The 24,786-nt window shown below is 46.4% G+C and overlaps 1 protein-coding gene across 5 annotated transcripts in view; it reads right to left on the bottom strand.

Annotated features, from left to right (window-relative positions):
* Window positions 1-24,786, bottom strand: part of FGD5 (FYVE, RhoGEF and PH domain containing 5) — a 126,113-nt gene that overhangs the window by 87,398 nt on the left and 13,929 nt on the right. For all 5 annotated transcript variants that reach the window (XM_072785021.1, XM_072785019.1, XM_072785017.1 and 2 more), the window contains exon 2: window positions 21,235-23,884. In XM_072785021.1, coding sequence (XP_072641122.1) covers window positions 21,235-23,828 — 2,594 coding nt within the window. In that variant the 5' untranslated portion in view covers window positions 23,829-23,884. The remainder of the gene's footprint in view (window positions 1-21,234; window positions 23,885-24,786) is intronic.

Genomic DNA, 24,786 nt, shown 5'->3' with positions numbered 1-24,786 from the left:
ACTTCATTTGAGACATAGAGCAAACTCTTAAAAATATAATTCTGTCTTCTATTTTAATAGCGGAGAGGAAGATAGTAGGGAAGAAGCACAGCACAGCACATGTCACTGAGGCAGTCTGTCTTGGGCAGGATGACACCTCGGACAACCGGACCAGCGTTTGACACCACCCTCCTGTCCCACTACCTACCCACTTGTGTGCCCACCCACCACCCACCTCTTCACACCCACACACAGTGCTGAATGTGTAAGACTCCTCTCAGACACTGAAGGATTGGGGCTGAGTGGTGCCTGCTTCCTCGGGAGTCTGTGGTCTGGTGAGGAACGACCACACACTACCATGCACACCGCTACAAAACAGGGGAGACAGACGTCGCAGGAGCCACAGAGATGAACTGTGTGCAAATTTCAGAGGACATCAGAGATATCATTAATTGACAAAAGAAGTAACAGAGGCTTTAAGGAGAAGGTATACTTAAAAGAGCCTAACATATGCCCCTGGGAAGCATCTGAACCTGCAGAGAGAGAGAGAGCAGCTGGGCAGAAAGCACTACTGGGGCAAAGGCACAGGAGTTGGACCACTCCGGGTGCATAAGAGTACAAGATAGATTTCCACTTAAGGTACACAGAAAGGAGTAGAGAGGTGCTGGGGTCCCGACAAGTATGCAGGGCTAGAGGTGGGCTCTGGGACCCTGCCAGAAAGAGCCGATGGGGGAAGGAAGGGAGCACGGACTTCATGAGCCTCACAGCCAGGTGGGCTTGCTGTGGGCTGGCCTCTGTGACCTGCATACCTGCTCCGGTGATCAGGGAGGAGTCCAATCCTAGAGGAGCTCTTTCCAGCCCCCCAGCAGCAGCTGGTCGCAAGCACTGACTGACGGGGCAAGGGGTGGTTGTGGTCCTGTGGTCTGAGGCTGATGGAGAAGCTCCCCTCACACTCCTTGTAGGGAAATGGTGGAGGGGTCTGGCTGGGAATACCGCTAGTTGGTTTGAGGACAACTTGGCATTTTCAACATGGGGACGTGTAGTTCTATTTCTCTGGGTCCCAGAGAACTGCAGTTGCCCAAGCTGGAATGCCTTTCCAGGAAAAAAGCACACCCAACTTAACTGTCAGGCTGAGCACTGCCAAGCAGAAATGGAAGCCAAAATGCCCTGATTTTAGCAACTGCCTGTGTCCTCTTTGGGGGAAAAGGACTGCAGAAAGCCAAGGTCTGGAACCCTGACATACTGTGGGGGTAGGTGTGTGTGTGTGTGTCGGGGGGTACATCTAAAACCCCAGAACAAGCACTGTCAAGTGACTGGGAGCTATGGGAAGTAGGCAGGTTTGGGGGGCAGGTCCCCATCAACCATACCAGTAAGGTCAGCACTGCCTGGCAATGGTGCTTCCTTTCCACAGGAGATGACTTGGGACCTGCCCCCCGCCCCCAATCTGTGTCCTCTTTAGATAAGGGAGAAAGGACAATAGTTGGTTATACCCATGCCTCCTGGCATCTGACTTTTTTCTGTATCTTTTCTGAAATCTTATCCTTAAAAAAAAAGTCTTCTCTTTAACTAAGCCTATTCATCTCCTTCCTCCCTCCAGTAATCCTTTTTGTGTCTAAGAATGTTGAATTATTCACACCATCCCATCTCTACTAGTCAGCCCTCCATAATTTGATACCAACCAGGGCAGAGTAGTGTTTAACCCAGCGGGCTCGGGGCTCTGCAAATGCATGCACACCCTTGCCCAAACAGAGGCTACTGCTCACCCTGCATACGTTGCCACTGTGATTCCCACTACCTCTGCTTTTATCAGCAATCTCCATAATTATTCCTCACTGTCCATTCACTATACCACAGTTCCCATTTTAGCGAGATCCACTAAGCAGGCCCAAGTGATGGCTGGCAACTCCTCTGGAGAGCCGTTTGGCAACACAAAACTCCCCTTCCCCTGCTGCCTCTCCTATGGAAATAAACCCAAATGCCAAAAAAGCTTTAATTATACATATGTTCACCTGAGCACTCTTTACAATGCAGGAAGATATTACAAATACCCTGAACACACAATGCAAGGGAATGAATATATTAATTTGGGCACAACCACTCAAATGGAATACACACAATCACTTGGTACGGCTCTATCTGCAGAGTCTGGCAGACTGTCTCATAGTAATTTTTATTAATTTAGTAAGTTATTTAATAATGCAGACAAATACAGCATGCAGTTAAATAAGATAAACAAAGTAAGAGATTTTATGCACAATGTGATTACATCCACATTAAACACACCCTAGATACATTCACACATGAACAAAATATAACTCAATGCTGGCAGTGATTATGTTAGCATGGTGGGACTGTCTTTTTTTTAATTTTCAGATATATTCATAAATATGTGCAAATGTGTATATAAGTTATTACCTGCAGCATTTTTAGAGGAGCGTAAGACTGGAAACAACCTAGATATCCATCAACAGGTGACTAGATATTGGAAATTCTTGCAGTCATTAAAAAGAGAGGTGCATATCCATATGCTTTGTTAGGAAACAATGTCTAAAGTGACAGGAGCAAGGTCCAGAAAAGCATGTTCAATGTGCTCCCATTTCTGTTTAGGAAAAGTCAAGGTTCAGGGGAGGGGTGTGTGTGTGTGTGTATCCCTACATGTCTGCACACATGTAAAACATCTGGGAAGGGGCTAAAGAACAGAAATTCAGTGGTCCAAGATTTGATTTTTCCCTGCAGACACCATTTTTGGAATGCATATTACCTTTTACAAAACATTTTCAAAAGGGTTTTTGAACCAAAATGGACTGGTCAGATTTCTCTCCCACTGGACTATCCCAACAGCATGATTTCCTCCTCTGTGGCCAGAATTCTGGCCCTTATAGTGACCTCTGTCATCCTGCATCTCTTGTCCTCTAAACACTCATCAATTAATCAGTTAGCAGAATGGGGGTGGGGTATTCCAAAGGAGGAGGTGTCCTGGCAGTCAAATCTCCTGGGACAGGAGGGCACAGCAGGTGGGCACAGCAGGGCTCAGACCACAAACACAGTCAGTCACTCTCTGCAGAGGTGAGGAGGGCCCTGAGGGGCTGTTCTGTTGTGTTTTTCCCCCCACAGTTTGGGGAGAGGAGTATGAGGATCCCCAGAAAATCATCTGACTTCATTTTCCATCTTCTCCCTGTTTGAACTTGAACGCCTACAACTGGTTCCATCATTGTATCTTGGGAGCAGATAACTTGTTTCTTTAGTTTCCCAGGTTCACAGATGGAGAGGAATTATGCCCTAGGATGGATGATAGAGCCTCATCCATATCCATTTAGATAATTTAGATGATAAGATTTGGGACTTCTGAGCTGATGAGATTCAGATGAAACTTGTTGAGGTGACACTCTAATGGGATAAGATCTTTGGGGACCTTGAAATGCAATAGATTTTGCATTTGGGTGAACATGAATCTTTGGGTGTCAGAGGGGGAACTGTCATAGGCAGAATGATGGCCCTGCAACACGTCCATAACCTAATCCTGAGACCTATGGATATTCTGCATTACATGTCAAAAGAGACCTTGCAGATGTATTTAAGATTAGCAGATGTTATGAGACAGAGATCATCCTGGGTTACCTGGGTGAGCCAATCTAGTCACACTGGTCCTTAAAAAAAGAAAACCTTCCTTGCCCGGAGGCAGAAATGCAAAGTGTCAGAAAGACTTTCTTTTTCTTCATTGCTGCAGGGGGCTCCATGAAAAGCATGAGAAAGGATGCAGGCAGCCTCTAGGTGCAAAGATCAGTCCCTCAGCAGGGAAACAGAGTTTTATCCCATATCCTATTATATCAGTCCTACATGGAACTGAGGTCAGACAATAACCTGAATGCACCTGGAAGTGGATCCTCCCCCAGAGCCTCCAGATAAAAGCCCAGGCCAGAGGATAGCCTAGCTTTTGGCCATGTGTGACCCTAAGCGGAGTGCCCAGCCCAGCCCACTGGACTTCTGACCTACAGAACTGTCAGATTAAAAAATGGATGTTGTTTTAAGCCAGTAAGTGTGTAGTATACTGCTACAGCAGCAATAGAAAAATAATATGTCATCTCAGAAATCACTTCCCTGAACCTTTCATTTTGCAAATGGGGAAAGTGAGGCCCAGAAACTAGAACACATCAAAAAGATTATACAGCAAGAGACACAGAGCCAAAGAGCCCAGATGTTCTGGGCCAATCCTTGCTCTCAGAGGGAGACCCAGAGCTCTAAGCCCAAACCCAAACTGTGGAACACAATGAAAACCTTTGTGAATGACCATAACGAATCACTTTAGACATGGTGATTTATAGAGAGCCCTTAAGTAATTCTCAGCCTGCTTCCATCTCCGTGGGAGGACAGTCTACCCAAGGCTGGACTTTATTTATATAAAACCCAGCTTGTTCCTCAGGCCAGAGAAATAGGGATGGGATGGGGCAGATGCCAACTCAGATACCACGATTTTGAAAAGCCAAGTCTAGAGAGAAGCCTAGTCCCCCGGCTGAAGTCATCTAAATACATTTTTGCCCAGCAATTACATCTAATTGGCCTATTCAAAGGGAATTAATTTATGCCTGTCACCAGGGCATCATTGATTAGAAGCAACTTGAGAATGAAGCCCCCATGAGCTGAGTAGTTGCCTCTCCAGGGATAATTGGGAGGCAGACAGACCCCAGCCTCAAAGACACTGTTAGATTCACACCTTCCCCTTCTCCTGCTGGGGGAGGGGAGTCTCATATAATCCCAATTTTGATGGAGGCTGAAAAAGGCAGGGAGGGGCTCCACTGAAGGCAGCAGGGACAAGCAGAGACCCAGGTTGGCAGTCTCCACCCCATTGCAGACCTGCACCCTCAGCCATGGTGTCTATCCACTGCATTCCTGAACCTCAAACCGGTGGCTTTACACCCTTAGTGTGATCACTCCCTGCCACATACAGTCTGGCTACTGTGCACCTGCCCACAGTCTTTGTACACTGTGTGCCTTTGTGCATGCCATCGCTTCTGTTTGGAATGCCCTACCCACACTTCTTCACCTTGCAAACTTTTACTCACCCTTCAAGCCCAGCTCAAATGCCCAATCTGAATCCTGCCAACTTCTCAGGGAAGCCTTTTCTTCAATGGACTCGGCTGCTTCTTTTGTGCTTGCTACCAGAATACTGTTTATTTTCCTCTTATAATTGCACGCAGTCAGCTGCTTATGGATCTGCCTGAGGCTGACCTGAAGGCTGAGCTGCAGCTATAGTTCTCAGCTTCTGATCCTATAGAGGCTGGCACTAGCAGATACCCACTGAATGCTCCTTAAACTGATTTGCACATTTCCTTCTAGATGTGAGGCTCAGAAGTGTTTCCCAAGGTCAGAACTGTATGTAGAAAAATCCCAGACTATCAGGAGCCTGAGAAACTCTGTTGCCTGATCCCTTCATTGCAGAGCTGAGAAAAGGGAGGTCTGGGTCACATGTGATGCCGAAACAGATGAAATGCTGAGTGAGTCTGAAAAGGAAGGAGCTCCCAGGTATGAGGAGGGAGTAAAGCAGTGAATATGTGGAGTCCAACCTTCCCAGTGAGAAGTAAGGGCTTTGGCCCAATACACTGTGATGTCACGATGGCCAGCTCGGGCTTCCTGCCTCATCCAGGGCAGGGCCAGCAGGAGAAGAGGCACGGGCTCTGGAGGCCTGAATGCAAACCCAGCTTCTCTTCATACCTGTCTGGCCTCAGGCAAATCACATCCCTGCTCTGAGCCTCAGTTTCCTCATCTGGAAAGATGACTGTACCTTTTCCACAGGGTCCTTCCTGACCTTCTTCCTCTATACGGTTGACTCCTCATTGTACTTCAGGACCAAGCTGGAGTCTCATTTTCTCAGAGGTCTACTCCAGCTACAAATAGAGCACCTCTTAGAAGCTCTTAGAACTGCACTTCTTTGGAACACTCAGCACAGCTGAATTTAAATAATTAACAGTGCAATTAGGCATTTCATAGAAGCCTACCATGTTTTTCCTATAGTTCCAGTACCCAGAGCACTGATGAGACTTGGGGAGAATCTGTACAAAGTCCCGTTCGGTTGGGGTGTGTCCCGGAGATAACACAGTGCCCTAAAGCCTCCAGAATACAACCACTTATTTAACAAACTTTTTTTTTTTTTAGTATTTTTTTTATTGGAGTTCAATTTGCCAACATATAGCATAACACCCAGTGGTCATCCTGTCAAGTGCCCCCCTCAGTGCCCGTCACCCAGTCACCCCAACTCCCGCCCACCTCCCTTTCCACTACCCCTTGTTCATTTCCCAGATTAACAAACTTTTATTGAGCTCATCTGGGTACCAGGCCCCGTGCCCATTGCCAGGGACAAACCAAGGGGTTGTAGGTGCAGAGCCTCAGAGAGGGTCATAGTGAGGTAAGGGAGACGGTTACACAAACAACATAGGTGAGCAGATTCTACACAGAGGTATGAAGGAGAAAGTAATTGATCCTAGAGTGAGGTCAGCAAGGTGATGTTTACCTGCTGGGGTCTGAAGAACACCAAGAAGACTTTCTATTCCAGAATATTTTCCCAAGCATTTAACACAGTCCCATGTCCATCCTCCTTTGCCTTTACTGTCCTCTCCACCATTTCACTACGTATATATGAAGGTGGCAGCTTATTCAGTGGAAGGAGGAACTGAGGAACCAAGCCCCCTCTCTAGGCCCACTTTTCTCCTCTGTAAAGGTGAGGTGGTTCAGACAGGTTCAGTGGTATCTTAAAGATTTTATTTATCTATTTGAGAGAGAGAGAGAGAGAGAGAGTGTGTGTGTGTGTGTGTGTGTGTGTGTGTGAGTGCACATACCTGTGAGTGGGGAGAGGGCAGAGGGAGAAGGAGAAAGAATCTTAAGACTCTACGTGCAGAACATGAAGCCTGACATGGGGCTCAATCTCACAACCCTAAGACCATGATCTGAGCCAAAACCAAGAGTCAAACACTTAATCAACTGCACCACCCAGATGCCCCTAGGCTCAATGGTATCTGGAACCTTTCTCCTCAACACTGGGTATAGGGAAGTCAAAGAAAGATGAGAAGTCTGCAGGGGTCATAATACACAAATATCTCTGGCTGGCCTTGGATGGAGACCTCAGGGCCTCCTGGAGGGAGGTAGGGAGTATAAGGTGAAAACGGAAGGGCCTCCTCATTCCAGAGGCTGAGCAGCACCTCAAACTCTGAAGTCCATTAAGCCACTGACTCACCCTATGGCTCTGAAGCCAGCCTTGATCTCTGGCCTCAGGCCAGTAAGGCAACTTTGGACCAGGGACCTCCCTGGAAACTAGATGTAGCATCTATAAGGAGTGTCCCGGGAGGGGAACAAGGGCCCAGAACAATCCCTAGTTGCATGACATCACCCTCCTTTTTTCTGTTATCACGAAGAGCAGCTCCAGGTGTGGCCTGGGTCTTGGCCACACCCTAATTCCAGGTCAGTCCTGAGACCCAGTTTTGCTCACCTCCATTCCTCATGGAACACAAGGCTCTGTGGCAGACACTCTTGAGTTCCAGGTCCAACTCTGCCGTTGGCTGGCTACGTGAGCTTGGATGAAACTCTTCCCTTCCTTGGTATTCTCCAAACCCTCAGTCTTAGAGAGCTTCTCCTCCTGCCCATTTTCAGATCCCTTCTTCATAATAGGTAACAATAATAATAATAATATCCATAATTACATTCACTAAGAACCTGCTTCATGCCAGGCCCTGCACCAAGCACCTGGCATGGGTTACTTTAACCTGTCACTATCTATGATCCCCATTTTAGAGCTGAGGAAACTGAGGCATACCCCAGGAAAACAGCTTACCCAAGGCACCAGAGAGTAAGTACTGTGCCTATCTCCTAGTCTTGTTCAGGTGTTTGTTTGCCTACTCCAAATGGTGGCTGTTGTGAGAATCGATGGAGCTAAGAGGCACAAAAAAGCTTTGTATAATGTCAAGTGCAGTGCACAGTTATGCAGCTGCCACATCAGGGTTTCATGACTTTCTGGGTTTTCCATCCCAGCTTTCTGGCCCACAAAAGGAATCTCCAAGACAGCCTCTCTGGCAGGGGTTCATCCAGCCCCTTTGCACATACCCACTGCAATGCTGAGTCACTGCCTCCTAAGGTGGAGCAACTCTTGCCAGAAGCAAGAGACCTGCGGAGCTGGGACCTGCCTCCTTGAGCCCCATCACAGGTCCTGACTCTGTGCTCCAGGTTCTCAGACCCTGTCTGTTGCCTCCTCTGCCACAGATGTCTCGGAGCCTCCGTTTTCTCACCTATAAAATCAGGCTGATAATCAAGGAGGTAACATATATAAAGTAGTGGAGTGTGCACATATGTATATAAAATAGTCTCATACCATGCAATCTGCTGGGTGTTGCTTTCTTACCCCATTCATATCCTTAATTTCACTTCATTCTTGTACACAGAGGGTGAGGAGGTTACTATAATCCAAGAGTTTAAGATCCAATAGCTGTATATCTCTAAACTACATCTTAACCTGCTATACCTTCTCCCCCTCAACTGAACAAAAGGCCTATTTTTTTTTAAGATTTTATTTATTCATGAGAAACACAGAGAGAGAGAGAGAAAGGCAGAGACACAGGCAGAGGGAGAAGCAGGCTCCATGCAGGGAGCGTGATGTGGGACTCGATCCCGGGTCTCCAGGATCACACCCTGTGCTGAAGGCAGCGCTAAACCGCTGAGCCACCCGGGCTGCCCAAAAGGTCTATTTTTGAAAGACAGGCAGAAGCCATCTCTCCACTTCCCCTAATGTGCCTGGCACAGGATTCTGTAAACTACTGATGAAATCATTGATGAAAACAACTTATAAATATGTATAACCAACAGATCACACTTATTAAAAGAAGACTGCCCAGATCATATGAGATGAAGTGGGGTTTCAGAGTGTTCCTTAGAAACCCCACACTCCTGTGGGTGAGGATTCACAAATGTTTGCTTCCCATTTTGTGGACAGACATTGCTATGGTGTTAAGCTAAAGTGTACTAGGCATCTAAAAGGCACCCAGGCCCAAGCAACATTCCTTGCAAGTATTAACTAATTCGAACTTCACAACAATCTCTTGAAGTAGGCAATGTCATCTTCCCTGTTTTTATAGATGAGGCAGTTAAAGCACAGAATGGTTAAGAAATCTGCCCAAGGAAACACAGCTAGAAACTGGCAGAGCTGAGATTTGAACCCAGCCATCTGCTCTAGAACACAGGCTCTCAACCCCCCTAATACATCCCTTTGTATAATCATCACCCCTCATTAGGCTGTAAGAGCAGCATTGCAATCCATAACTCCCAGTTTCTAAGAAGTCTATTCATTATGATCATCTCATTAACTGATTTCCAATGAAGTATTTAAAAATTTGTACTTTTGAAAGAGAATTACAATAACAAGCCCTTGCCTTCTTTGTTGGAGCTCCAAGTCAGATTTCATTTGAAAAAGGATCCTGCTACAACATAAAGTTTGAAACTCACTGAGATGAAGTCCGTGAGGGAACTCCCAAGAAGCATCAAATAACCAGTCTTCCCATCTACTTCAGTGCAGTTGGGCCTCTGCCTGCAGGAAGAGGACTTCTGCCCTCTCCCAAGGCAGGCCAGAGCACAGGAGCTACACCTCCCCAAGTGCAGCCTTTTCAGCACTTCAGAGGATTCAGATGCAGTGGCAAGGGGCATGAAAAACATGTTTCATTGTACCAGGGGATGTCTTCTGAAACTGGTTCCAGAGCTGATACTGAGTCTTCCCATGGTCTTCTGGGGCCTTTCCAACCTTGGGGCCTGGACAGTTCAGGGGCTGCTGAAGCAGTACCTACAGCAGCCCACCTGCTTCCTTAAGACTCTAATCTATCCAGCCAAAAACAATCCCACGAGCTCAGATTGCCTGGCCTCAGCAAGTTATAACAGCCTCGTGACAGATTCTGGTATCCTTCCCAATTGATCCCTTCCAATCCTTCCCAATTTAATTACTGATCACGAATGAGAGCTCACTACCTCTCGAATCACTGCTGGACATATCTCTCAGTGTAAAAAAGTCTGATCATAACAGAGTACAGAATTTAAGATCTCTGTGAGGCAGGATGTGTGTGTGTGTGTGTGTGTGTGTGTGTGTGTGTGTGTGTTGTCTTATTTTCTTAATTAAAATCATGCAAACAAGTCTGAAATTTCAAGTGCTTGGGTCATGCCTTGACCTGGAGAAACTTCTCTTGGGCTCTAGACCAAATTCATGCACGAAGAGAATGGATCTGTTTACATAGAGACCAGCCACACCATCCCAAAAAACAATCCCAACCCTGAGACATTCATCTTGCAGGAAAATGGCCAAAGACTCAGGCTTCTCCAAGACAGGGAAACACTACAATTCTCAGGGGCAAGCTCAGAATTCCCCAGCACATGGCTCAGCGGCTGCCTTCATCTCTTGGAGGCTGGACAGTCTTGGGGCATTCTCAAAGAGCCAGATGAAACACATTAATTCATCACTCAGAAATTATTATGAGCTTTTTGTCCTGTTGACCTGGAGTACTGTGAGCACGGATGATAAATTCCCCAAGGGCCCTTCCTGAGCCTAGCCAGGCGATCTAAGGAAGCGTTAACCTCCAGCATAATATTATGCCTTTGATTATTATTGCACTGATGTGTGCTGTTCTGTCTATATATAGTTTTTACATCATCCCCTGGTCATGTGGATCTAAGCAAGTGGACAGCCATTATAAGCTGTCCATTCTGAACGCCTATAATAAGGACATTTCCGTTCTGAAGATTCATACTCTATTGTGTGACCTCACCTTTGACAGCTGGAGGGCCGATTCCAGTTGGGAAGTTCTCAAAGGGGGTGAACCAGAAAGAGGGAAGAAGCTATACCTAGATAGAGCTACCTTCCTTCCTGTCCTAGCTCCGTCACTTAACTAGCTTACAAATCATGTCACCACCCTGAACCTCAGTTTCCTCTTCTATTAAAAAAGTAAAACTGGTTAACTACTGCCAAAGGGACATTAAGCAAATTAAATGAAGCGATGCACATCAAATGACAAAGAACTTCACAGGTAAGATGACAGCACAGGCGTTGGAAACTGCCTGGGTTAAAATTCTGGTTCTGCTGTGACCTTGGGGCCTTTACTTATTGCACCTTAGCTGCCTCATCTGCTAAATATAGATTTTCTTAAAAAGTATCTATGCAGCAGGGTGGTTTTTTGGATTAACTGAGTTAAAACATTCAAGGATCTAAGACAGTGCCTGGCACATAGTGAGCATGCAGTAAAGTCTCACATGCTGTGGGCACAGTAGTGTATATTTGCCTCAGCTCCCAGCAGCAAAGTATAAGACTGACAGTATGATTTTTAAAGACCTGACAAAGCCCATGTATGTACATCTCTGACTCCTCAGGATAGCTCAGAGATGAAGGGACCATCATACTATGTGAACAGGTGAGAAAACAGGTGCACATCAGATGACAAGGTAAGGTACAGAGCAGACCTGCACTTATCCTCTCTTCCTGCCATGCCATGCTGCCTCCATGCTTTCGTCATCTGTGCTGCCTGCCTAACTGCCATCAACCACCCTAAGAAACCCTATGCTAGGGCAGCCCTAGTGGCTTAGTGATTTAGCGCCGCCTTCAGCCCAGGACCTGATCTTTGAGATCCAGGATCAAGTCCCACGTCGGGCTCCCTGCATGGAGCCTGCTTCTCCCTCTGCCTATGTCTTTGCCTCTCTCTCTCTCTCTCTCTCTCTCTCTTTCTCTGTGTGTGTGTGTGTCTGAATAAATGAATAAATAAAATATTTTTTAAAAAAAGAAAAAAGAAACCCTATGCCAGGGAGTTCCAGAGTGGTGCAAGCTCTGGTTTATTCTGCTTTCCATGACTGCAGTAGCTGTGGCTTAGAGACCGTCACTCTTCAGAGGACGAAGAAGCTAGGTCCTTTTGTCATGCCTGAATCTCTTGGCCTTGACACACCTTATTGTGGTGGCTTCTTTCCTCCACTCTACCACACATCTGACAATCACTGTGCTAGAGCACCAGCTAATCATGTCACTCTCTTGCTCTACAACCTTCAATAGTTCCCTACGGTTCACAGATTAAATCAAGTCACATAGGAAGGACAAGTGCGTGTGGCCCGGGTGGCTCAGTGGTTTAGCGCCGCCATCAGCCCAGGGTGTGATCCAGGAGACCTGGGATCGAGTCTCACGTCAGGCTTCCTGCATGGAGCCTGCTTCTCCCTCTGCCTGTGTCTCTGCCTCTCTCTCTTTCTCTGTCTCTCATGAATAGATAAAATCTTAAAAAAAAAAAAAAAAGGAAAGAAGGACAAGTGCAAATGCAGCATATTCATTTTCAAGAACCTCCCAGCCTTATCACCACACACCCTTCCTCTACCATGGCTGGGCCAGTCCCCTCAGTTCCCTGGGCCACTATGTCTTCTGTAAAGAGCACTCAGAACTGCTAGTCCTGAGCAGTTTCAGAGCAGTCACAGGTGGGAGAGACACCTGAGACCCAGATGCTCAAAATTCACATAGTCAGGAGCAGAGCCAGGATCTAAATTCCAACTTGTCTATACTCCCAGAACCATTCTGAAAAGCAAATTATTTGCTGATCTGACCCTAAATGACCAAGTCCTAGGAAATGGTCTGAAGAGTTCAAATAATTTAAACATTTTTGGATCTTAACATTTCTTTCCAATAGTGTCTCATTGAACTAAAATCTAAATCTTTTACAAAGGCTCCTGCTCACCCCACTCCCATCACTCACTCCCTCTGTTTTGTTCTGCACTCCAGCCATGCTCGCCCCCTGGCCTCTCCAAAAACCTTACCAGGGTCCTCTAGCCTCAGGGTCATTGTCTCTGTTGTTCCCTCTGCCAGGAATGCCCTTCCCCCAAAGCCAGTCTGATCACCATTCAGGTTTCACCCAAATACAACCTCTTCAGAGAAGCCTTCCTTGTTATCCTGTCTAAAAAGTCCCTTGGGCAGCCCCGGTGGCGCAGCAGTTTAGCGCCGCCTGCAGCCTGGGGTGTGATCCTGGAGACCCGGGATGGAGTCCCACGTCAGGCTCCCTGCATGGAGCCTGCTTCTCCCTCTGCCTGTCTCTGCCTCTCTCTCTCTCTCTCTGAATAAATAAATAAATCTTTAAAAAACTAAAAAATAAAAAGTCCCTTCCACCAGTCACTTTCTATCATGGTACTCTCCCCCACCCCACAAAATAATCTCATTACAAAAGAATGCTCTTGTTATCTATGATTATCTTATTTACTTCTTAGTCTGTTTACTCTCTTCCTCTCCCTAGTAGAACACCACATGCTGCTGAGCAGGGACCTCATCTGTCTTCTCCCTACTGTATCTGACGCTCAGAGAGCACAGTCCAGCACACAGTAGGCTCTTGATGAAATGGAGAGATGACTGTTCTCTTTGGCTGCATCCTATGCATGATGTGGTCATCCCCCATCCACCGGCAGGGGAGAGTAGGGTCTAATATCTCAAGCACCACCCAAAGTCAGGCTGGAACAAAGACTTCACTCCTCCTCTGGGGCTCAGCTGGTCAAGAAGACCTGCTGCTGACATTTTACCAAAAAGCTTGTGCCAGAAGACCATCTTCTATTAGTGAGAATTATTTTCACACCTCCCACAGGGGGAAACCTTGATTTTATGAAGGCAAAAACCACATTGTGATTAACAGTTAATCAAGATTTCGTCTATCTTATAGCTCTGCAAGGAAAAAAAATAGTTGGCGGCCTTAATATCGTGCTAGTAAATGTTACAGTAAGTGTGTTTCTGACACGATTTTCTTATTAGGGTCCTTCCCTGTAAATTTTATTGCATTTAATTAAAAATTATTGCTAAAAGAAACAGCTGCAGATGGTCTTATTTTAAGTCAGAAAATTAAAAACTGAATATTCTCATCAGTCAATTTCAACAAGAAGCACAGCCGCATGCATTAGGAATGTGATGGTTTTGAGATTATAATAATTTTTATGGCATTTCCAGGTCCTTTCAATGAAACTTAATGAAAGCTCTGCATGAGTTCATTTGTCAAAAACATAATAATAATAGGAAGGCTCCCAGCTTACAGGCAGATATAAAGATACCCATGAATACTATGGCTGGGATGTGCCAAAAATCCAGGCAGGCAGCTCTCAGCACCAATGGAATTAGTCAGCGGGAGGTTTAGTTGCAGCTCTGCCGTGCACCCACCCAAGGATTTATAGCTGAGGCTGTAAATCACCTTTGTATTACAATGATGCGTGTATTTGTTGCGGTAGCAAAATAAAAATCAGGCTTCACTCTTTCAGGGAGTCCCTTCAGCAAAAGATTTCCTGCATTCTAAGGATGGTGAAGGCACACTAGGGGCTGGGGAGGAAGAAGGGAGATTTTGTGTTGGCTTTAGGAATTCTAGCCGCAGTCGCTGTCCTTGGTCTGGACTGCCTGCACAATTATCTCTCCCAGCTTTAATACTTGGCTTGTATCCTTTAACTTTTAAGGACTGAATTCTTATTACTTCTTGCTTGTCTTTTACTGGAAACCAACTCAAATCTTTTATTTATTTGGGCCCAAACAGGCTGTAACAAATAAATAAAAGGATGAGGAATGTATAGGGAACCCCAAGCTAGCTCTGGAGTCAGCACCAGAGGAGTGAGTGGCTGTGTTCATGGTAGCACCCTACTCCTCCCCTTCCTGCTGCTACAGCTCAGTCTGGTCTTCATGCTCTCCAGAGGGGACCACTGCAATGGCCTCTTGACTAGTCTCTCTGCTTCCCCTTTCTTCATCCCTCCACTTCACCCTGCCAACAGAGTGTCCATGCCAATACACCATCTCCATTGTGGGTCTGTCCTGCTGAAATCCCACCACGGTCCCCCTTCTGCCCAGGGGCAATGTACTCAATCATCAAGCTGATATTCGAGGGACTTTTCGGCTGGGTCCCAACTGCCTTCCCAACTTTATCACCCAGACATGTATACTGAGGTCCATCTGAGCACTTCGTGGTCCTTTCTTACCCCCCTGCCCCCGGACTCATGCACAGGCTTGTTATTCCTCCCGGACTGTTTGTCTCCATCATGAACTCCTATTCCTCCCCAAAACCCACCTCAAGTGTCTCCCAGATAGTCCAGGCTTCCCACAGCCCCTTCTCCAGACATGAGGAGCCTCTAGCGAAATCTTTATCACATGGGTTCTAATGACCTCTCCCCATAGCTGGGCTGGAATGCCTTGGGGTGGGAACCTCTAGTACCTAAAACAGTAGCTGATGTTTGGTAGATGCTGAACACGTTAGCTAAGTGAGTGATGAACTAGCTGAGCTGGTGCAACATACTACTCTAAGAACTGAAAATCAGAAAAATGTGGTGAGTTTAGTCCTTAGTCTTTCAACCCAATCTCTTCCATATATTCTCCATGCCTGCCAATGATGTGAGCTGTTTCCCAGAATAAAGATATCAAAGCTCTTCCTGACCAAGATTAAATCATGTTTACTGCAGCTTCACCTGCTTAAACAACAGGCCTGTATTTCTCCACATGTCCTCGCACGTCTCTCCTACCTCCATGTGCCAAGAGCCCACTTTTCCCGCAGTGTCCATGATGCCATCCTACCCTCCTCTAGACTCCTCCCTTTGGATCCTGAGCATTTTCTACCTTGCATTCCAGGGACTTGGGTAGAAGTCCTCTTGCTATCTTCCAACTATAAGCCCACTGAGGCCAGTGATGGTACCTACCTCCTCCACCTCCCATCCATATTTTACTGGGCATGGTTCCTCAAGAATCAATCATTTCTCAAATGGCCATCATCAGCCAAAATACTGAATTGCCAAGATGTTCCCACTCCTTATCCTCATATGAATGCTGGATAATATGGCCAGTCCACAAACTCTTGAACATGTAATTCAAGCTGCATTCCAACAATGAACAGCTCTGTAAGAACCCTGGGCTAAGAGAAGAGAATCCCGAAATGCTGGACCTCAGACCTTTCACAGCTCTCCCTGGAAGGCATGAGCACTCATGAGCTGCTGCTCCTGGGTGGGCTGAATCATCTGAAGCTCCCCTAACAAGCAGTACAACCCAAACAGACGGCCTGGTCCGAACCCAGAGCTCCTGGTGGCTCTGAGGGAACAGCTGGCCACAGGAGGGTAAGGGTCCCCCACCGTGGCTCTGAGGGAGGGCAAGATGTCTGAGTAGCTCATTAACAAGTTCCAGGAAAGCTTATCAGCCTTTTTTTATGAGCTGCCAACAGCGCAGCAAACCTACCACCCATCAGAAAGGAAAGTGTCCCTCCACTTTTCCTTGAGCCCTCTGGACCAATAAACAAAGCCAACACTTTCGTGGTGACTGTGCTACCTCATTTTCTGCAAAGGAGACACTACAGCTATTGAAGACCACCAAAAAACATGGCATTTTTTTCAACTACAGGAAACAGGTGGTAGTGGAAAAAGTACTGGATTCAGCGTCAGAGAGGCCTGGATTTGAATTTTGGTTTGGCCACTTACTACTTGTGCAACAGAGGACAGTTTATAGCACTCGAAACTAACGTGCCTAATCGTAAATTACAAGTGAAATAACAGCTATAGTCAGTGTCATAGAGATTATGGAAGGATAAAAACTTTGGTCCTGCTGTCCTTGGTGTAAGAGGCTGCTAACAACTCCAAATCACTATTGCTCAGGCTGTTGTCTGCAGCCCTGACCCCAAACCAGGAGGAAGTTAGAGGGAATGCTGACACCACACCCCATAGCTGAAGCTTGCAAGTTCATTGTCCCAGTTTTATTGATGTGGAGTCCTGAACACTGAGTCAAATTCATGCAGAACTATCATATGGAGAGAAAGGGAGAGACAGAAAGAGACATCCCCACAGTCAAAGGGACCTTTCTCAATCCATACCTCTGGAATCAAATTCAAATCCTGCATCCACCACTATGTGACCTTGACCATATCACTGAATAATAGCTAATACTGATCATTTCACTATGTGTGATATTAACTCCTTCAGTCTTAACAATGTTATGAGGCAAGAACTATTATGATTGCCTATTATGGATAAATCAAGGCATGGGCCTTGTCCCAGGTCACACAGATAGATAGTAAGGGGTGGAGCACACACTCAAACCCCAGGCAGCCTGGCTAAAGCCCACGTGCTGGGCCCCTGTGCTCTCACAGGCTCCCCTGGGCTCCATTGTCTTCATCAGTATACATAAAAAGCCACCATGAATGCATCAAAAACAATATGAGGACTGATCATAAAAGCTGGAGAGAACAGAGAAAGAAAGAGATGAGAAAAAGCCAGTGTGGCAATATGTAAATGGTAAATCTAGGTGGTGGGCAAATGAACATTCATCACTGTAAACGCTCTTTTAACTTTTCGGTAAGTCTGAATATTTTCATAATGAAAGGGGAAAAGCAGCTTCAGGGATCCGTGTTGATGTATAATGCTGAATGATTAAAGTAGACTCATCATCACGCAAAAAATAAATACACAATTACAAGATTTAAATGAGACACTTACGACAAACTACTCTATGTGGTGTTCTGCATCAAAGGGATATTTATTGAGTGTTTACAAAGCACCCAGCACTGTGTTGCTGAAGACAAGTGCTGAATAAATGATAATTCTTTGACCCCTGTGAAGCTCAAAATCACCAACTTGCATGGAATCATAAAACTCCTGATCATCAGCACACATGTATTAAGCTCCTAGCACATGACCAACATCCTGAGGGGCTATGGGATACTCAGAAGTAAAGACTTGGTTCCTCCCAACCAAGAGTCCTGACTAAGGACATTAAACAGCCTATTTGAAAAGTAAATATTAGACTCAATCTCTGGTCCATTTTTTTCTTTTTCGCAAGGGTCAATTCAGGGGAGAAAAGTAGAATGTTCTGGGGATATGCCTTAAACTAAAAGATGATGAAATTTTTTGTATACCATGGGGAAGATGTACATAAATAACAATTCATACAATTTTATTTTACAAGACAGAGAATTGTTAATAAGATTATTGTGGCTCCTAAAATGTTATTATCTGGGTATATAAATCTCAAAGGAAGTAATCATATAGAAGAAACTTTACAATCATCCATTAGATCCCGAGCTGCTACTCTGATTTAGGAGTCTCTAAGGGCTCTCTGAATTGTCTATTCTATACATGTTTCTTGAAGGGAGGTGCTTTTAGTGGAAAAAGGGCTTGGATTTAAATAACAGTGAATCACACCAGAGAGAGAGTTATTCCCTTTTCAGTCCTCTTGAATCCTTCTGATTATGCCAAGGAGAAAGTCTCTGTGTGGTGCCAGGACGTCTTTAACACCTCTCCCTGTTTAACAAAGGGACCAGCCTTCCAGCTCCAGCCTTGGCAAGTAATAACCTCAAGCTAGAATTTACCCGTTATTTTCCTTTCCTTTGTATCTTATTTGTACAACTGCCTTCTATTTATGGCAACAACCAATAGTGTTTTTCCATTTCCCAACCATGACATAAAATTTCCTTTCTAAATATTTTTGAAGTAAAAAAGAGAGGCTGATTGGAAGAAAAACAATAAGTAAGTGATAGTATAGATGGCAATAACAGAAATGGCAAAAGTGCTACAGGTAAGGCAAATGGTTGAGGAATACAGATTTGCTCCAATCTTACCATTTTACAGATGAGCAAACTGTAGCTTAGCCTTTTCCAAGATCCCACAGCAAGTCAGTGGCTGAGCGGGCTTTGAACCCACATCGTTCAGGGGTGTTAATATTTATTTTGGCCTCTGTCCCTGATCCTCACACTGAAGCAAGGTGTGGGGCAGGACAAGGAGTGGAAGGAGGAGGCACTGCCTCCCTAGCCTCTTGCCTCATTCTGTCCTGCCCAACCTAAAGCACCCCAGGCACCTCTCGGCACAAGTCTCAGATCAGCAGCACCCTGGCCACTAGATTCTCCAAGTCCCTGCTCAGGCGAAGAAGCACTAGGACCTCCCCCTCCTGCCACGGCAGTCCCTTGTGCCTCTAAATTTGATGTGTCTGAAACCTCCCTTGCCCAGACCTGTTCCAGCCCAAAGCGAGGATTTTTCTCCCCCTTTGCTTCCATCTGTTTCATGCAGGAAAACGGAAGAGAGCTTTGCTCACTGATTGATGTCCAAGAGGATGTGGTTCCTGCATGGGAGATTTATCGTGGTCACTCTGAAATAGCATCAGAGTAGGGTAACAGCCCTCTGAATCTGACAGCCCAGGATACTCAACCATGGCCCCAGGCTGTAGCATCAAATGTGAGAAAATGCAGGGAAAGCACCCAGCACAATGCCTGGCACACAGGAAGCAGTCAAGATATGGTAGCATTGACATTTTCTTGGGAAATTTTCCCTTATACTCATGTTAATTTGGATGAAGGGACCTTTATTGGGTTTTGGGCACAGTACAGATCAAGGCAACACGGACTCTGCAAATGGCCAAGCAACCTGTGCACTAGACAACTTGGGAGAAGGGGACGCGTTGAATGTGAATGTGGCCCTGGAGCAGTGCAGCGTAGAGCCTGCACAATCAGCTCTGGCGTCCCTTAGTGTAAATTCACTAAGAACGCCCGAACCAGGTACCAGGAAATCTGGAGTCCTAGCACTGACTTCTACACTAAATTGCTGAACTACCTTAGGTAAATCCCTTTCCCTCTCTGTGCCTCAGTTTCCTCCTTTGTAAGAGGACCAAAGGTTGTCTGGAGTTCCCTCCCAGCTATAAAATTCAGCAATTGTACAGAAGCAGATTTCAATTGCTGAAGGGCTGTCATACAAAAGAGGAAATGAGCTCACTTGCCTGGCCTGAGAGGGAAGAGCCAGCATGAGTGAGGTAGGGATATTAAGAGACAGCTTTTGCCTCAGTCAGAAAGGAAATTTTAATCAGAATACCTAGCAACAGATGAGGCAGCTCTGGGAGGTGGTGAGTTCCCTGTGGCTTGAGGAATTCAAGTATAGACTGGGTTAGAGAAAGGAGAGAAAGGCCCGTTAGAGTGGGAACCTTGACCATATGCCCTTTGAGATCCTTTCTAGCAGGGTGATTCTGGTTTCAGAGCTTGGATCTATTTTCATCAATGCTAGGAGGCACTCAGCTAGGCCTGGATCTCGTCAAATCCTGCTGATAACTATTAATGCAATGAACTGGTCGGCTGTGCAGCTCTCACCCTCTTAGAGTTTGCACACGTCCACACTCTCCAAATTAAACTCAGTCCCTCCGACAGTGTTAGTGTTTACCCTTGCCCCAGCAAACAAACCATTTCATTCTGGAAAGAACTAATTAATGGCTTCACCCAGACGTGGGGGAGGGAGAAGATGGAGAACCATGTAAAAAACTCAGGAGAATAAACCACATAAACACTTCTAGCATCTACACTCCAGCGACAGCTCATGCTAATTGCAAATCATCTTATCTATTCATTACTGCAGGCGCCCCGGGAACTCCTAGCAGCAGCAGCTGTGTGTGACTGGGTGAAGTCATTGCACACGAAGGGTCAGAATCAGGATATCCTTTAACCGCCATTTTCAACTTGTATTAATTCCTATCAGGCATTCCCAAAGAGAGTCAATGGTTGAGGCTGAACTGCATTGCCTTTAAGTTGCATCCACGAGGTACAAAAACTGCAGGATTTGGCAATTATCCACTTGGAATGATCAATAAGGACATTCAGTCAGTCTTGGGAAGGTGGGGTCAGAAAATCCCTACTGTTGTCAATAATTTCAGTGTTTCACTCTTATTTCCAAGGTGAATGACTCCAAAAAAAAAAAAAAAAAAAAATCAGCTTGGATGTACCTCTTAAAGGCTTCTATTCAGAAATTTAGCTTAAGGCACCTTTAGCTCTTTAAACAATTTAAACAGATTGTCTTTTCTAGTTCCCTTGAATAGAGTGCATATTTACACAGTAAAAGAGTATCAATCTCAATTTAGGGTATTTTCCTGATGGTGAAAGATATTTAGTTTGGCAAGATATCAGGGCCTTCTCTCTTGGTGACTTTCCTGGAGGGAACTAGCAAACCCATCTACCTAGATGAGAAATGTCTCTCAAATAATGGAAATACAAATGCTCACATTTACACTGTATTTGGCATTTTAGACTGATACTCTCACACAGGTGATCATCTCTGATCTCTTCACTGCTGTGAGGCAGCAGGAATCCCATTTCACAGATGGGCTCAGAGAGATAAAGCCACTCACCTCCAGTCACACAGCTAGAAATAAACAGAGCCTGGGGCTAGAAAGCAAGTCCATTCTGTCCCCTACATCTAAGCTTGCCTCTCCGATAGTTACATTTGCCCAACAACAAAGAAAATATAATTTCACAGTACCTTTCTGCTTCTTGGTCTGTGCTCTGCTGTTTGCTCTCAAAGGCATTGAAGCTGCTCATGTCCACATAGCCATCATTCTCATTTGCTGTGGACAGGGCTCTGCTCTGATCTTCAAACAGTTTCGTAAATGTCCCAGCCCTCGCAGGCCTCCGCGGCGGAATCTGAATATTTTCATAGTCTGAGTTCATGGCTGGAATGTTCTCATAGTCTGAAGTATCAGCATTGGGGAATGAGATGGACCGTGGCTTGGTCAGGGGCAAGGGCAGAAAGGGGGGCCGAGAGCGGTCTTCGAAGGACTCCACTCTGGACACCGTCCTGCTGAAGGGGACACCTTTCCTCTTTCCATCCCTATAGAAGATGAGGGAGGAAGGGGATTCGGAAGCCCGGAGCTTGCCAGTCCGAGCCTTGAGCTGTGGGGAGTTGCTGAGGCTCCTGCGGTCAATTTCCAGAAGCCTGGCAGGCCCGTGGTAGCTGGATTCTGAAGATGACCTGGAAGACGACACATTGACATCCACGTGGACTTTGTTCTCTGACTTCTTTTTAAATGTCAGTGCCAGGAACTTCTTGAAGGATGACTTCTTCTTCTTGGTGTACTTGTCTGGGGGCTCAGTCTCAATCAGCAGCGAGGGAGAACTCTTTGTGATGGGCTTTTTGGTGATGCAAGCCAGGTCGAAAGGGGGCGGGATGTCGACCACAGAAGAGGGTGTTGAGGTGCCGCTGGAAGGAAGGTGGTTCCTCTGGGAGAAACTCCCAGAGGACCCAATCACACAGGGCAGAGAAAGGTTGTCATCTTTTCTTTTGATCCTATGATCGTCCAAGCTAGATGCCTCTGACTCCCGGTACAAGGAGACTGGAATCTCTCGGCCTTCCACAGAGAACGATCGAGGGTATAAAGTGAAGGCTCTGGGCTTTGCTGGCAAGGCCCTGCTGGCTTCCAGCGGTTTCCCCTCCAATGACAGAACCGTCTTTCTCGCCTCCTTGGTGGCACCTTTAATGCCAATAGCCGAAGAGCCAGCTTCTGGTCCGATTTCTTCTGGGACAGTTTCTGGGACATAGCCAGCCACCTTCCCAGAGTGGGGCCTGGCCCTCGCAATGATGTTCTTCCTGTCAGTGGGGACCAGGCCACCCTCAGCATCAGAGTTCATTTCTTCTTTCGTGCCATAAGCACTCAGAGTGTCAGATGCAGCCTGTGTCTCAGGCTCCTCTCCTTCCCCAGGGACAGTCCCTTGGTCCAGGTCAACTCCCATCTCATAGGGGTTGGTGAGTGCATCGTCTCCAGCATCCTCATCCCCTGTCATTACCACCACATCAGGGACAGAGGGGCCCTCCCCAGCGCCATATGAAGCTCTGACAATGGGGTCCTGCTCTGCACATTCTGCAGACTGTGGTTCCTGCTGTGACTCCAAGCCTCCTGCTGACTTAGAAAGAGAAGAGTAGCTCTCGCTACAGAAGGAGGTGCTCTCAGTCGGAAAGAACTCATAGGGACTTCCTGAGAGTGAAGTCACAAAGTCATCCACACCATCATTCTCAAAAGGAATGATTTGGCAGCTCTCCTCAGCAGGTTCATCCTGCACCGGGTCTCTACCTTCTCGAGGGTCTTCCCCCACCTCCTGGGTGACTGCTGCCATTTCTTCTTGGTCAGTTTTCTCATTTTGGTCAGGTGGCTCATCCTGGTCACCGCTGGCTATGGTATCTTCACACTCCTCCTTGGAGACTTCAGGGTTGACTATAGCCCTCTCTGCCTCCTGGATACTTGAGGCCAAGCCCTCATTCTTTGTGAGTTCCTTGCTGGCATCTTCGGCATCCCCCTCGGGGGGTCTGTCAGAACCCACACATTCATCTGGAGCCCCTAGTTCTGTGTTGGGGGAGCCTTCCTCACCACCCTCCCCTTCCTCCCTGGGTGTCCCAGGGGGCCCAGGCTCCTCGCTGGGAATTGCTGGACCCTCTAAATCAACTTGAGTTAGAATGACATCACTTGGAAGGATTGCTTCTCCATCCCAAGGGCCTCCGTCCTCCAGGTTGTACATGTTGTGCTCTTCCACTAGCTTCTCTTCCTCCTCCCTTGTGAATGTCTGCTCCTCTGCCCCCAGGTCACAGGCACTGTCCTCTACCCCCACATCCTCAGGAGTGGGGGCTGTGCCTCCATCAGCCTCGTCACTTATCACCCCTTCAGCTGGGGCTGCCAAGTCCTCAGCAGCTCCCATCCCCTCCGGGTCACTCTCCTCGCCTCCCTCCTGGCACTCCTCTTCCCCAGCAGCTGGAGATATCATTACTGCATTCTCTGCAGAGGTGCTATCCCTGGGTTCATCCTCTTTTGGTGGAGCCTTGGGGACCACGATGTAATCCTCATCAGCCTCAGACTCGGAGCACTCCAAGTTGGACCGGTGCTCTTCGTACAGTCCCCTGTCGACGCAGAGCAGTTTCCCGTTGCTGCATTTATTCAAACTGTTGATCACGTACACACTGGCTCTCCACTCACTGGGGGTCGACAGCCTGGGTTTAGGGGCAATGGGTGGTTTTGGCCCCCTAGACATGGAGTTGGGACTGTGAAGACTATCAGGCCGGGGTGATGAAGTAAATTTGGGTGTTGTCATTGGCGTGAGGGGACTGGTAGTCTTTGGCTTGGGAGCAACTGGTGGTTTTGGTGAATCTAAAGGATGAAAATAGAGAAAACAAGGACACAAAAAGTATAGTTACCTTTATTTCCATTCAGAGTCTCCCACTTAGCATTTTCAAGGAAACACTGAAGACAGTTTCCCAACCTCTGTGAGCCCAATGTTCTATCTTCGGATTATATCCTCCACCCCATCTTTAAAATCCCTGGACCTCTACTGATGATGCATCCTGTAAACAAAGTGATGTAAACAAAGATCTTTCTTCTGTACATAGTCCAGCTAACAAAACTCAACTCAATGACATACTCCTCAAATAAAGGTGTCCGGATCATTGTAATCATTCATCCAATAACTATATATTAAATGCTTTGTAGGTGCCAGGTACCCATGAGACAATGCTGAACTTGATAGTCACCATCCCTGCCACCCTCATGGAGCTTATATTCATTCTATAGTTAATTCACTGAATACCTACTATCTATATGCACCAGGAAGAGAAGAATACCTCTGCTGAGTACTTGCAGTTAGGTCGGGGAGACAAGACTAACAGAACAATTGGAGGACAGAGCTGCAGACCCTTGCAATATTATGACTGAATAGCCATTATCTCATTCCCTCAAGAGCAATACAACAAAGGTCTGTGACAGTGATGCATGACTCTTCTAAGGGTCACCTTTGAATTCTACGTGCCTTAAGACTGGTGTCTAGCTAACTGCCCTGCATCCAAATTTCATGGGCATCCAAATTTCATAGGAAAAACTACATGGTATTTTCCAACATGGGTATTTCCAAAAAGTCTCTTCCCTTGTGGATGTGGAGGATCTATCTGACCATGTCAGAATAAAGGATGTGGTACAAACTATACACTGTACAACAGGAGTCAGAGAAGCAAGAGTTACCGTGACTAATGAAGACCTCCTGAAGAAGGTGAAATTTT

The sequence above is a fragment of the Canis lupus genome, chromosome 19 (genome assembly GCF_048164855.1).
Source record: "Canis lupus baileyi chromosome 19, mCanLup2.hap1, whole genome shotgun sequence".
NCBI classification, from domain to species: domain Eukaryota; kingdom Metazoa; phylum Chordata; class Mammalia; order Carnivora; family Canidae; genus Canis; species Canis lupus.
Note: the sequence above shows the minus strand (reverse complement) of the source record. Positions and strands in the feature narration are given on the sequence as shown.